At 35.0% G+C, this 14,031-nt stretch overlaps 1 protein-coding gene across 1 annotated transcript in view; it reads right to left on the bottom strand.

The window, feature by feature from the left end:
• The window catches only part of LOC104150173 (adhesion G-protein coupled receptor V1), a 273,763-nt gene that overhangs the window by 189,176 nt on the left and 70,556 nt on the right, over positions 1 to 14,031 (bottom strand). Inside the window, exons 36-45 of the mRNA XM_068926389.1 lie at positions 12,448 to 12,578; positions 12,075 to 12,174; positions 10,758 to 10,937; positions 8,999 to 9,162; positions 8,322 to 8,415; positions 5,319 to 5,397; positions 4,534 to 4,672; positions 3,864 to 4,005; positions 2,393 to 2,655; positions 587 to 762 (exon numbers count right to left, since the gene is read on the bottom strand). Coding sequence (XP_068782490.1) covers positions 587 to 762; positions 2,393 to 2,655; positions 3,864 to 4,005; positions 4,534 to 4,672; positions 5,319 to 5,397; positions 8,322 to 8,415; positions 8,999 to 9,162; positions 10,758 to 10,937; positions 12,075 to 12,174; positions 12,448 to 12,578 — 1,468 coding nt within the window. The remainder of the gene's footprint in view (positions 1 to 586; positions 763 to 2,392; positions 2,656 to 3,863; positions 4,006 to 4,533; positions 4,673 to 5,318; positions 5,398 to 8,321; positions 8,416 to 8,998; positions 9,163 to 10,757; positions 10,938 to 12,074; positions 12,175 to 12,447; positions 12,579 to 14,031) is intronic.

The raw sequence follows: 14,031 nt of genomic DNA on the forward strand, positions 1-14,031 counted from the left end.
GTTTCACTGTCTGATGGACTAATGACTACATTCATTAAGCTTGCCCAATGATCCTTATTGCAAGACTCAGACAAAATTATTAGCAATTCAACAACATTTTTAAGCAACCTGAAAATTAAACACATCGTATGCATGCTTTAGGCTGAAGGATTTTTAAAAATGTCACTCCATATGGTCCACTTGCTTTTGAAAAACAGCCTTAGGTGAAAGTACATTTTACTCAAGCTTAGAAATGAAAAAAATTCTAAGAAGTCTGACTCCCGGGGCACTGATTTGAGGTTTGGATTTCTAAACTGTGTGGACTATTTTGACACAGATGACATATTGCATTATGAAAAAAAATCCATAAAAAATTGACAATTCTGATAAAAAACAGTCTACTTCTAAGTCTTTTTCTGTTATTTTGTAGAGCAACAATGGTGTGCATGATAGACACTGCACATTTTAAACTTACAGATGTTTTAAAACTGGGTTGCTGCAGGCCTGCTCTCTTTAAAAGGATTAATTGAAAACAAAGTTGTAGAGGAATATCATCTCTACTGAATATGAAAAACTATCTCCTTTTAACTGAATCAATATACAGTACCTATTTATAACTGGATAGATGCTGAAAAGTCCTAGTGGAGCTTGGTTCTGTAATACCGTGATCATAGTTTCCACTCTTGTGCCTAGTCTGGCTCCTCCAGTTGGACCGAACAGGGTGACAACAAAGTGCTCATCCATTTCTGGTTCTTCATCTAGTATTGCAGAAATGTGCAGTGTCTAATAATAAAACAAGTACACAAAGCCATTGAAACATGACAGTTAATAATGCACCAACTCTATCATACCATGCTACATTTATGTTTTTTCACTGTAAGGCCTTGGATAGCACAGAAGGAGAATAGCAGTTCTTGAAATTGGAGAAGACAGAACAGAACTGAGGCAAGAAGGGTTCAAGCTAAAGGACTACTGTAAACTCATTATTCTAGTGGCCTTCATTTGCACAACAGTACGATGAACATTTCTTTATTCTCTTTTGAACAACAGTACGATGAACATTTTTTTATTCTCTTTTCTTTCCTCTTCTCATTCTATGACCCTTATTTTCCCCTGTAGATCATAGTCATAACATGGCTATATGATACCCTAACGCAGCTCAGTGAAGTTCGTATTGCAACTAAACTAGTACCAGGGCAACAGGGTAATCCCACTATAGGCGCTTGGAAGAAATTAAAAATAGGGACTGTAAGAAATAGCAGCTATGCCCACAGCTGCAGAACATTTGCAATAGGTAAAATGGCTAAGGATGGTAGAAAGAATAAAAGGATATTTGAAACAACAAAACTGTCTCTGCTTTTGCTGCTTCTTTTCCTCTCCTGTACCACTCTCGATAAGAACAGGATCCTATCAGGGTGGTCTCAAACTAGCAGAGAATAACCTAGAGAGAGGTCAGTGTTTTCACTTTCATTTGGGGTTCACCGTCATCCTTTCCACTACCCAAACAAGCAAACGTTAGGAGGTACGCATAGTTTTGCTATTGAGAACGTAAAGGAAGTAATGATGCATCTGCTAATATGTAACATCTGGAATTTATGACCTTTTAGACCCCTGTTTACTTCCACAATAAATGATATTTTGGGACTTTTTTTTAAGAAGTCTCCACTTTCTTACAGGTCTGCTGCACTGTGGTTCCAAGAGTTCATAAATTGAAAACCAGTGTTTCCGAGAAGTGTTTGTTTCAGATTCTATCCCATTGCCCATAATATACTAACCAGATTCTGATCCTACCTGAACTAACAACAATAAACAAATTGCCATTAAACTTTAGGAGAGGTAGGATTTTATAAACTTAAGTAGGTTCACTCTAAGATCTTTCTTTTTCTGACTGACATTTTTGTGGGAGACAGTACAGAGGCAGTGAGACTAATGCTCACTGAAAAATAGGTCGTTTACTGTTCCTAAAACACTGAAAACGTCTCAGGTTTACTTTTTGCATTTTTAACAGCATACTCTTCAGTTCAGAACAACTGAATTATCAGGGTACAGAGTGAGATTTTTACTTCTACCCTATTACTCCTGTAAATCGTTTGGTCTAACGTTTGTTTCAGCTACTTACTGAGTACACACAAGGAAGTGTCCCTAAGCATGAACACAATCTACACACTGTACTGTTTTCAATTTACTTCAGTTATTACAAGAAATAAATACCTAAAGATGGGTACATTTAATTTTTCTCCATTCCTACATAATATAACAACAAGAGATCAGTCACAGCTCATGACTCCTTTCAGGATGAAGGAAAGGATATGAAAAAATAAATCTAAGGCAAAACACAAACATTTCTAAATTCTTTCCAACAATTTCAAAAATGCCTCCTTCACTTCTTTTGTAACAACTACCTGCATATTACCTTGAATCGGACTCCCTCTTCCAACACAATATATCCTTGAGAAGGGGTCAAATCCACCGACGCCTCTGAAGAATTAATTTCACTTACAAGATATTGAACAGCTACGGTGCCAAATATCCCCTGAGGAGGTTCTCTAATAATGGTTAATACTGCAACACTTTCCATCAAATGGAGGGCTGTTTGCTCTCTTAGGAAGAAGTGATCGCTGTTATTGAATGACAAAACTCCGTGGCCATCATCATTGGCAAGAATAGTAATTGTGGCTTTTGAGAAATAAATAATGGAAGTGTTCTTTAATTAACACAATAAAATATAATTATACATACATACTGATAAAATACATATAAACACAAATCAATTTCTGCTCTATCCATCTTGCCTCTCAAAGGGAAGTGCAAAGTCCTGCACCTGGAGAGGAATAACCCCATGCAACAGTACAGGCTGGGGGCCAATTGACTGGAAAGCAGCTTAGCAGAAAAGGACCTGCAGGTCCTAGAGGACAAGAAGAGGAACGCGGGCCAACAATGCATCCGCATGGCAAAAAAGCCAGCAGCATTCTGGGCTGCTTTAGGAAGACTGTTGCCAGCGCTTTGAGAGAGGTGATCCTTCTCCTCTAGTCAGCACTGGTAAGGCCACATCTGGAGTGGTGTGTCCAGTGGACACAGAAGGACATGGATGCACTGGAGCAAGTCCTGCAATGGACTACAAAGATGATTGAGGAACTGGAGTATCTCTAACACAAGGAGAGGCTGAGAGAGCTAGGACTGTTCACTCTGGAGAAGAGAAGGCTCAGGGGGGATCTTATCAATGTTTATAAATATCTGAAGGAAGGGTGTAAAGACAATAGGGCCAGACTCTTCTCAGTGGTGGCCAGTGACATGACGAGAGGCAATGGGCACAAACTGAAATACAGGAAGTTCCACCTGAACATTTAAAAAAAAAAAATTTACTGTAAAGGGTAGTCAAACACTGAAAGAGGTTGCAAAGTCCCCAACCTTAGAGATACTTAAAACTGGATTGGACGTGGTTCTGGGCAACTTGCTCTAGTTGACTGTGCTTGAATAGGGGGGTGGGGGAGACAGATGACCTCCAGAGGTCTCTTCTAACACCAAATATTCTATTCATGTTCCCACCACGTTAGTATATATACAGAATAGTTACACGCTTGTGATATTACCTGAAGAGACTATGTATTTTATTTTAACAAGGAAGATCTCTAGATAGGAAGAATACAGAATCTCTTCAAAAAATATTATAATCATCCTTAAAAAGGCCTCAGCTTGGTTCGGTAATACCTATTAGAAAGCTCATTTTCTTACTTTTAAATTCCTTATTTTATATATAGTCTTGTTAATTGCATAGATTTCTTAGTGATGTTTAAGAACTTTTCAAGAAAGTTAAAAGATTTACAATAGCAGAGCACTGGCAGTTTCTGAAATATGGTTATTCAGAAGAATAATCTTAGTCTTACCTGTTGTGTTCTCCCCTATCTCCAGCCCCAGAGAGGGATTAGTTAAAATTAACTGGAATTTTTCATCACCTTCAGGAATATCATCATCAAAAATCATGACATCAACAGATTTATATGTTTCTCCATCAGCAAAAAAAAGAGTCTGGCATTGAACACAATATTGAACACAACATTGAACACAAAGCAATGAGCACTTACAGCAGTCAATAAGTACACAGAATTTTTCAGTTAAGGTACATATAATTCTATTAAATAGGAACGAATAGAAGGCATGCAGAGTTATACTCAAAGTGTCCCTCGTAAATTGATTGAAACCAAAATAAAAAAGTTTAGTTTGTTAGAAAATGAGGACAAGCAAGAGCATTTAATTTGAAAATCCTGTTGTAAAAATCTTTTATGAAAAAAATCTAATGTTTCTAAGCAATCTTATAAGAGATAGATGTTTGGAAGTTTAGAATGTTTTTTACATTAAAAATATTAAAATATTTAAAATGAAAGGAACAGTAAGAATAGAGAGAATATTTTTATTTCATTCTATATGGATGACCAAAGCAATTGAAATAAGTTGAAATACCTAGCTACATTACTCATCACTCTGCAGAATAATCAAGAAGATACTCTTTTGAGGAAGCTGAAGGAATGAGTACTGTATTTAGAGTTTGCTTCTTACCCTTGAGGTCACATGAAAATCTAAAGCCAGCTGTGCCTCCAAATTTTGGGCATAAAAAAACAAAGACACATTGCCATATGATCCTCTGCTTCGATACACCATTATTGTCAGATTCCTCTGAGTTTCATTAACTTCAAAACTAAAATGAAAAGCAAGAAAAATTCTCAGTGTGTGTTGAGTGGCATTCTTTTGAAAATAAGGGCAGACTGTTAATCCATTTTCACTCTAAATTACTCCATGCGTCTTACGTGAAGAAAGCATCATTACAGTATTAATAGTTTTCTAAAACATCCTTTTTATATCTAAAGTTTCTTCTCTAAATGGAATTAAGCTATAGGAGGTTGTGCTTTTTTCCCATTTTTAGTGGCAGATTAAGAAAAGCCATATAAACATATCTGCATTCATGAATGCGTTCTTCCCAGCTCCTGGAAATTAGTAACAGAGAGAGAGTTGGGAGATGCCAATGTGCCTGCTTACATGGATGCAGAGGCTGGAACACTGGATGGAGGCTGAGGAAACGAGGCAAGCTCATAATATAAAATGGCTGCAGTGGAAGCATATTAGTGATAGCAAGAGAATTTTTACAAAACATACACTAAACATTGGTTCTCAGCATGGGAATTGTCTTCCAATTCCTAATTCTACTGACTTGAATGACGCTTCTCCATCTCAAAGATTTGATCCTATTTTTAAAGGGAGCTTTACCATTAACTGAAAAATAAAATAACTTAGGCAATCCAATCACTAACTGACACGGTAAGTTCTTTGAGGAAAATGAAACTTACTTGGTACTTTCCCATTCAATTACTCCTCTTACTCCATCATTAGCATCAATAATAATTTGAGAAGCTAAACCTTCCAAATCTAAAATAGAAAACAGAAGGACAAAAAAGAAAGAACAAGAAAGTCCATTTTCATGATTTTCAAGAATCACAGAAACATTTCTTAAGTCCCTACTAACTTTAAAGATAAAATATGTAATTTTCTGTTTCCAGAATGCTGAGGAGAAAATGGGAGCAAACAAGACAACTGGAAAGGTTCTGAGAAAATACGTCCTTAATACCTTACCAGAACTATTATCAACACAATGCCTGGAATTACCACTGTTACATTTAATAACACATACAAAAAAGAAAAAAAAAAGACTAAAGAACATTAGGAAAGCAAAATAAAGCACAGAAGAGTTAGGAAACACCAAAAGCAAGATTTGTCATGCAATCTTAATTTGTCTTCATTTTGCCTACTTATTTCGATGACGTTCAACATTTTGCAGACTGGGTATAGTTAGGGTAAGGAAGGGACAATGAATAAGCAATGATTGAATATTTTATCTTCTATTCATGTTTCAAGTGCTTGATCACAAACCTTAATGGCACACACCTCATATTCTGCTACTAATACAGAATTATTAATTTCTTTGTGGTCTGTTCTTTTACTATGCACTGTAACATTTTGTTGCTGAACATGAGGAAAAACTTCTTTACTGTGAGGGTGACAGAGCACAGGAACAGGTTGCCCAGAGAGGCTGAGGCATCTCCATCCTTGGAGATACTCAAAAGCCATCTGAACACAGTCCTGGGCAATGTGCTCCAGATGACCCTGCTGGAGCAGGGAGGGTGGACTAGAAGACCTCCAAGGTCCCTTCTAACCTTAACCAGTCTGTGACTCTGTGATACACAGATTTATAAGTATCCTCACAATAATCCTGTGAGATTGGGAGGTATTATTATACGTATTGCAGTGTAAAAACACTGAATAATAGAGAGATTAGTGTCAGAAACATCCACTAATTTCAGAGGCCAAAACCAGACAGCCGCAACTTGATTTTTCTGAGAAAACAGAGCCTTGATTTGTTCAGATTACAACACTACACGATTACTTCAATTTACTTCAACCTACATTTCATAAGACCTAAAAGGAAATGAAGAACGCCAGCTTCTACAACCAGACTGACTGCATAAAACGAGTCTGTAGCAAACGTATTTTAGATCTGTGTTATTTAGATATTTAGTTTCATAGAAAAGATTTTTCTCTATCAATTCAGTTAAACTGTATAAAAGTACAAGATTATTGTCATGAATCTAAACCTGTTATCATGAAGTAGAGACGAACATCAGCAATAGCTATGAAACTTAGTGACAGGCAGCAGAAACCTTATTGAGGTTCAGAAATCCTGAGGGAGTGCTAGTGATAATAGACCTTTCTGCTTCGTTCCTACTCCCATTTTCCATGTCCCTTTGTAGTCAGATCTGTACACCCAGTATCTGTAATGGTTCTCTGCCAACATCAGACCTCTTATTTCACGCCTGCTATTCTCCACCTTCCCCCCAGCTCATGCTTAGCTCTTTCTTGTGTCCATTACCTTTATTCTTTTACCTTATTCATGCAGGTTCATCATTTTTCCGTTTTTTATTACCTGAACTTTTGCATATGAGTTAAGCTGCTTCTTCCATCTTCTCTAGGAGATGGGAGCAGGAGGAACAGGGACAAAACAACAGAACTATATAGTTTCTGTTCCTGGTCCATATGAATGAAATCTCAGATCAGAAAGTGGCTAATTAAGCTCAATGTGTTTGCTGTACCATAGACATACCTAGACTTACTGCACACAGATGGCCATGCCATGAGCAGCATATGCAATACATTCTGAATGTACTGGATTGACTGCACATGCCTGTATTATGTGTGGAATATCCATTTCTTTTGATTTCAGATCCCTCATTAGAAATACTTCAAATATCCTGTACAGAGTATGCTACTGCTAGAAGCTCAAAACAAATGCATTGCATTCACAGGGAGCTAAATTCTCTATCATAACACATCAAAGTCTATAAACAGGGTAAATTAAAAAATGTTATCATCACAACAAATTTGTGTCATGGGTTAAAACTTACCTGTTCAGCTCAAGTCCATTTAACCCAATGCAGATATCACAACACGGTTAAATAATCACAGTTCAAGGACACTGCCAAACTTACAACAGCAGGTGAGACTACACAATACCTAATACAATTTAACTCAGCTGAATCCTTTGTACTTATATGTTACTCTTTCTACACTTGTATTTTACAGTCAATTAACTAATCACAGCTTAGTCTCTACAAATTAGCAAACAGTCCTGCAGTTTACCTTTCAATCTGTAATGAATTAACTCAGTCACTTCTATAAGCATGCAAAGAAAAAGCAGGAGAGTCAAAGATGTTAGAAACAATCAATATAACTATTTTTTTAGTACTACAAGATAAATTCAACTGTCATTAAAGCCAGTAGGGCTTTTGCTATTGAATTCAGAGGAAGTACAATGAGGAGTTAACCAAGTAAATGACAAATGAAGACCATTGGAAGATTAGAAATGCTATAGGATATGATTCCAAAAGCAGAAATAAAAACAGACTTTCTTTTAAAAGAATTTACTAAGTAGCCATACAGAGTAGTTTGTTGAAATTTGTTTCCATTATGTACTTTGGAAATCAGATGAAGACACTGCCAATAAAACTTTTCAGATAATTGTGCTTTTCAGATAATTGTGCTTTTCAATTGATAATTACTAACTGCTCTATAAAAATTACCAGTAACTTTCCAGAGCCCCAAAAGCCCAATGTAAGAGATATAAGTGTCGCAATGAACACGCCTGAAGTTCTACAACCTTTTTTTTTCCCCCCCCTCAAATAATCCTGTCTCATCTTGGCCTAGTTAGTAAATAAGCATGATGATGATCTCCTTGAGTATTATAACATGTATGCAATTCAAAGAAAAGGAAAAGCAAAGATAATTCTGTGTAGTTATACCCAGCTTAGGTGAGAATGAAGTTGAATAGTTCATGATGAGTTCCACTGAAGATAAATTAACCAAGAAGAATTCTTGCATTTCTGGTATATCATCCTGCAAAACACAAATACAGTACCTACTTTTTCCATTTTCCTTTAAAAATTATCCACAGAAGCCACCAAAAAGCAACCACTAGAAGTCTGTAATACTAAAGTGACACTAGAATTCACTTATTTTCCTATTTTCCTGAAATATTTTTGTTGCGTCTGAAATTGATTATCTTGAAAGAATTATGAAGTAAAATATTGTATCTCATGAAAAAGATACTGCAGCGACACTAAGTTGTTTCTGAGCATAACTTTCTGCCTGATTTCAAAGGCATTAAACCTCAACTAGTGAAAAAGTATGAGGCTGCAGCAATTAGCTCACATCAGTATGCAAGTAATGAAGTACCTTATTCTGAATATTTGTTGGTAAAGCTTTAATGAGACGGCTTAATTTCATTTACACATAAGCAGAGCTGCCTTCTGTGACTACTTATTCCCCTTTGATTTTAATATTAAAATTGTCTTTCTAAACCACAATTATATACAATATACAGCTTCAAATAATATATAGGTTACATGTTTTAGGTTCCAAAATACTCCCTGTTTGAAGTCATATAGAACTGTATAGAATAAAAGGGCTTATAGTTTACCTCTAGAATAGTAATATTTATGGCAGCTGATGTTTCTCCTTCCTCTAAAATCAGTGATCCAGAAACAGGTATATAATCAGTTCCTGGTTCAGCCAAGGTCACTTCTGTTTGATTCCTTAAAGTGAGCAATCCTGGAACTGTTGCATATGTAACATTGATAGTACCTGTTTTAATTTGTGACAAAAGAATCATTTTTTTTTCAATTCTTATGCAAGTCTCACTGACTTAGAAAAAGAAAAGAGATTAAATACTCATCAGCAAAATGAAAAGACAAACTGCAGAACAGAAGGATTAAAAAGATTAATCCAAAGTACATGGGGGCCAACAGGAATTTGCTATTGATTTCAGTGGGCCTTCAGTCCGGCCGTCGGTGACTTGCCAGCATCACAAGACTCAAAAATCATTACAACCAAATGTATTCAGAGATTTGAGGTGCTGCGGACCTCAGATACTACATTGCTCAAGTACTAACTAGGAAATCTAATGCATTACTAATATCAGTTTTGGTGCCAAAAGAAATAGAACGTTGTAAGAGTGACAGAGAAGCTAAGAAAGGTTGTAAAGATAGTGCTGGGAAATACAATTTAATAAACACAACTTCCCTCCCAGGCAGACTCATACAAACTAAAATCAGAATAAAGTTAGAGGACACACTGAAAAATGTCACCAATGGAAAAAGTTAAATGTGACTTTTTTTTTTTTTTTTTTTTTTTTTTTTTAGAATAAAGTAATGCCTCGCAAATCTGACAGGGCGAGTCAAGCAGCAAAACGTAAAATCACTCCAGAGTGATCCTGCAGATAAAACGACAGAAGAAATTCAAAGCTAGTCTGTGTGAAATAAAATATACGGGATAAAATAATCTTAATTCTAAATAGATAGTGATGGACTTAAGTTGAGAATTACCACTCAGTAGGAGCGGTTACAATTACGATGGACAGTTATCTTAAAATGTTAATTTCCTGAGTACTGTTAAAAAAGTAAAATAGAATACTGATTGATATTAAAAACGAAAAGGGAAAGCATAGAAATGTCATTAAAATGCCTGACTCTCTAAATCTACGGTGTGCCCAGATCTTGAGTATTAGTTGTAACTGATCACTTCATTACAAATCAGATACAGCAGAAGAAATTGAGGAAGGATTATCACAGACGTCTAAATATAACATAAAAATATGAAAAGGAAATTGCCATACATGTTTTTGCAGAATATAAATTGAAATTCTCAGTCAACAGTTTTAGAACAGAGAAAATAGTTTTGCACGTAGTACATGATCAAATTGTTGAATTTTATGAATGCTAGAAGATAAATCGATTCAAAAAGGAATGAGAATTTTTCATAGAAGGCAAAAAAATTGAATTCAGTGGTCTGGATACAACTTTTTCCACAGGAAGTTCCTCAACTGCACTAATACATGGAAAGATCACTTTATCCATAATCCTTGTCTCATTCATTTTTTATTTCTTCTGGAGAGACTAACACTTTGAGACAGACTCATTACACATAAAGGTAGTTTCCCTAATGGATCCCTAGCCTCATCACAGCTTCCAGACTCTTTGATGTGGAAATGAGGACTGTGGCTCTGGTTTTAACTGACACCAGCCTTGCAGTAGGGAGCCTAGAAATTCTGAAAATATCAACTGGATCCAAGATTTCCAAACCTTCTAGGCTTCCTGCCTTGGCTTTCATTTGCCTAATGATTACCGAAAAAAGAAGTCCAGCAGTTATAATTTCCTTCCCCTCGAAGTCATCATACAAACCTAGTGATCCAAATTCTCTGTTAATAAAGAGCTGAATAGTTTTGTTTTCCTCGGTAATTAAAAACTCCCTGGATGTAGAAGCAAAATTCAAGACTCCATGTGGTTCATCGCTAGCTTCTACTGTCAGAACAGCTTCATATCCTTGACTATCCAAAACAGCAGCTCCTGTTGAAGAAACTCCTGTAAAAGTACCAATGGGCTAAAGTCAGTAAAGTGCTAGGCAACTACTTTCTTGTCTTATAATATTATTATTACATTCAAATAATAAACAGTCAATATCAGTGCACATGCAATGAAACCAAAAACATGATGTGCTCACTGAAGTTTATGGATGGTGTAGCACTGTATTTGTAGTATGTGTATGTTTTAAAACAAATACAGAAACATCAAATCACAATAGAAAACATATGCCCTACTAAGTATAAAATCACAAAAATGTATTAAGAAATGAGCAAACTTAATGGGCCATTCCCAAATATTGATTTCCCTAAAATCAATAGGGAAGGAAGTAACTCTGAAAGCTTAAAATTAGATTCCATTTCTTGATCATTTCGCTAAGAAACGACTCCCTTACCACTGGGTATAGCACATGCTAAGGCGAATTATATCTCTTAGGCTAAATGTTGCCTTGGTGAATAACTATTGATGTATCAATTTACACTAATCTTCATGGATGACAAGAGTCAACAAATGATTTTAGAAAGTTGGTAAGGCACCTAGCACCAATACCTTCCATAGCAAGTTAGTGTGGTGTTTAGGCATTAATTTCATTTTAATATAGAATAGTTCAGAAGGGTTATAGAATTCGACAGAGCTTCTTCTGCTGTACTAATTTAAATGGCAAGAATAAAATATTCTGATCTCCTTGAACTCAGACACAAATTAGAAAGTCTGCTTGGAGCATGATAAGATATATGTTACATGGCTGAAGTACTAACTGGGACATCTAATACATTACTCATATCAGTTTTGGTACCAAAGGAAATAGAATTTTGCAAGAGTGACTGACAATCTAAGAAAGGTTCTAAAGACAGTGCTGAGAAATACAACTTCATAAATCTAACATTCCCAAATACATATACATGAGCGTGTGTGTACACGTGTAAACATATGTATACATATAAATGCACATGCACACACACATGCATATATAAAATACAGGAATCAAACTTATTTTAACAAAATAGGAATGAACTTAACACACTTTACATTGGTTGCAGTTTAGTCTTATACTTCCAAAATGAATTAATCTATATGAAATATATTACACTCTTAAATGGTATTTTTAAGATACAGCATGCTATAGTTTTGCACTACCTTGTGTTTTGATGTTATACAGGATGATTTGATATTCTTCTTTTTCTTCAGGAATATGGTCATCCAGCAAGTGAATATATAATGTTGTATTCAATGACTCCTATTTATTTTAATGATAATGTGATTAGTCATTACTAAAAAAAAATAGAAGCATACTACTATTTGATAACTATTTTGAATGACCCCTTTAAGAAATTTTAAGTTAAAATATCAAAAAATACAAACTCTGTCCAGTTTAGAACTCCAAGAGTATGGGAACAAGTAAATAATCAGATCAAGACACGTGGACTGTTAGGAAAGTATACAGCCTTTCTTATTGTATTCTCTAAATACAATATTTTCCTTTAGTTATTAGCTTTGCTTATGGTTTTACCTCAGGAAAAAAGAGTATTCCAGAATAATTTTCAAAATTTTGTTTTACACGATTCCCAACAATCTTCCATTCAACAGTAACATTTCCCAGTCCTGGAGCAGTTCTAATGATATGGAACTGCAGTTGTTCTCCTAGGAATATAGGACAAGACAGTGTTCTGAGATTTCCTCTTCCATACGTCAGTTAAAAATGGGAAGTCAGAAACATGCATTACTTAGTTAAAGTAATTGTTTTCAGAATCATTCATATCTTTGATAGTAAGCTTCACTGTAGGCATACAATACATTCACTTCTAAAATTGAAAAGAAAAACCCAAACCTAAACTCTGTACTTCTGGGTTTTTTTTCTTTGTTTTTAGTTCAATCTTGGAAAGAACTATCAATATATCAGGGAACTTGCTAAAGATGAATAATTTACAAAGTTAATACCCAACAAAACATGCACAGACTGTAAACCACACAAAATAGTTAATGCTGTATGTACCAGCTATAACACAACTAATTTTTTACAAGGGTTCACTGGCAAGGAATACATTTTCCTAATATCTGCAGTCACGTGACCTTAACATAATACATGCAGAAAAATGCTTGTAATTACCTGTAAAATCCATTTATGTGAGTTTGAACTTACAATCATCATCAGTGTTAGAAAAGAAAACATTCTAAAAATGTTAATAATTTCTGATAATTTCTGAAGACATCAGCATCAATTGACAGTAAGCATCTATGAAAAGTAAATATTATATTTTTCATATTTATAACATTTAAACCCAAAGACAATTTAATTAAAAAAGAATAAACTACTTTAAAATCTTCATAAAAATTAGAAAATCAAGTTTTAAACTTACATGCCATTTTAAGATTACTACTGACTCATTTTAAATGTGGACATGAGATTAACATATCAATATATCAGCATGTAAAATTAGTGATATTATACAATACATTCACATTATAGCACAGATGCGTATTTATATGTAAGTGTATTGCATATGTGTTTCAACAGCATTTTTCAGGTGCACGTTATTTGAGTTGGCCAGTACATACAGTATCGCATTGGCTTCTCAGGGGCATGAAATGTGTAAAAATCTACTATATTGAGATGCTCGAAATAACAATACATGAGATTTCTTTTGCTTACTGAAGAATGAACATAACTAAAAAAACTGTCAACATGTATTTTAGTGATGTAGAAACAGAAATTTGAAAAACTTAGCACTGTCCCCAACTGACTAAAAAAGTCTTTCGTATTATTTTATCTGACATAAACTGATTTGAAGTGCTTTCAATTTGGCTAAACCTGGGAATAATTCCATCTACGGACCAAGTGATTCCAACACATATCTAAGAAAAGAGGAGAAGAAAAATTAGATAATGGATTAATCCAGTAGAAAATCGGTTTGTGTGGCGTATTATGACTGCTTTTTCTGCTTCATGAAAATAAGCATCCAATGACTCAGTCTGTTGCACTGTATCTAGCATCATATCACTAGACCTGTCTTGGATTTGATTTAAATAACTTTGATTTGTCTTGCGCATGTGCTCAGAATCAAAGAACTGAGAAGCACCCAAAACTTTATCTGAT

Source organism: Struthio camelus, chromosome W (genome assembly GCF_040807025.1).
Source record: "Struthio camelus isolate bStrCam1 chromosome W, bStrCam1.hap1, whole genome shotgun sequence".
Lineage (NCBI taxonomy): Eukaryota > Metazoa > Chordata > Aves > Struthioniformes > Struthionidae > Struthio > Struthio camelus.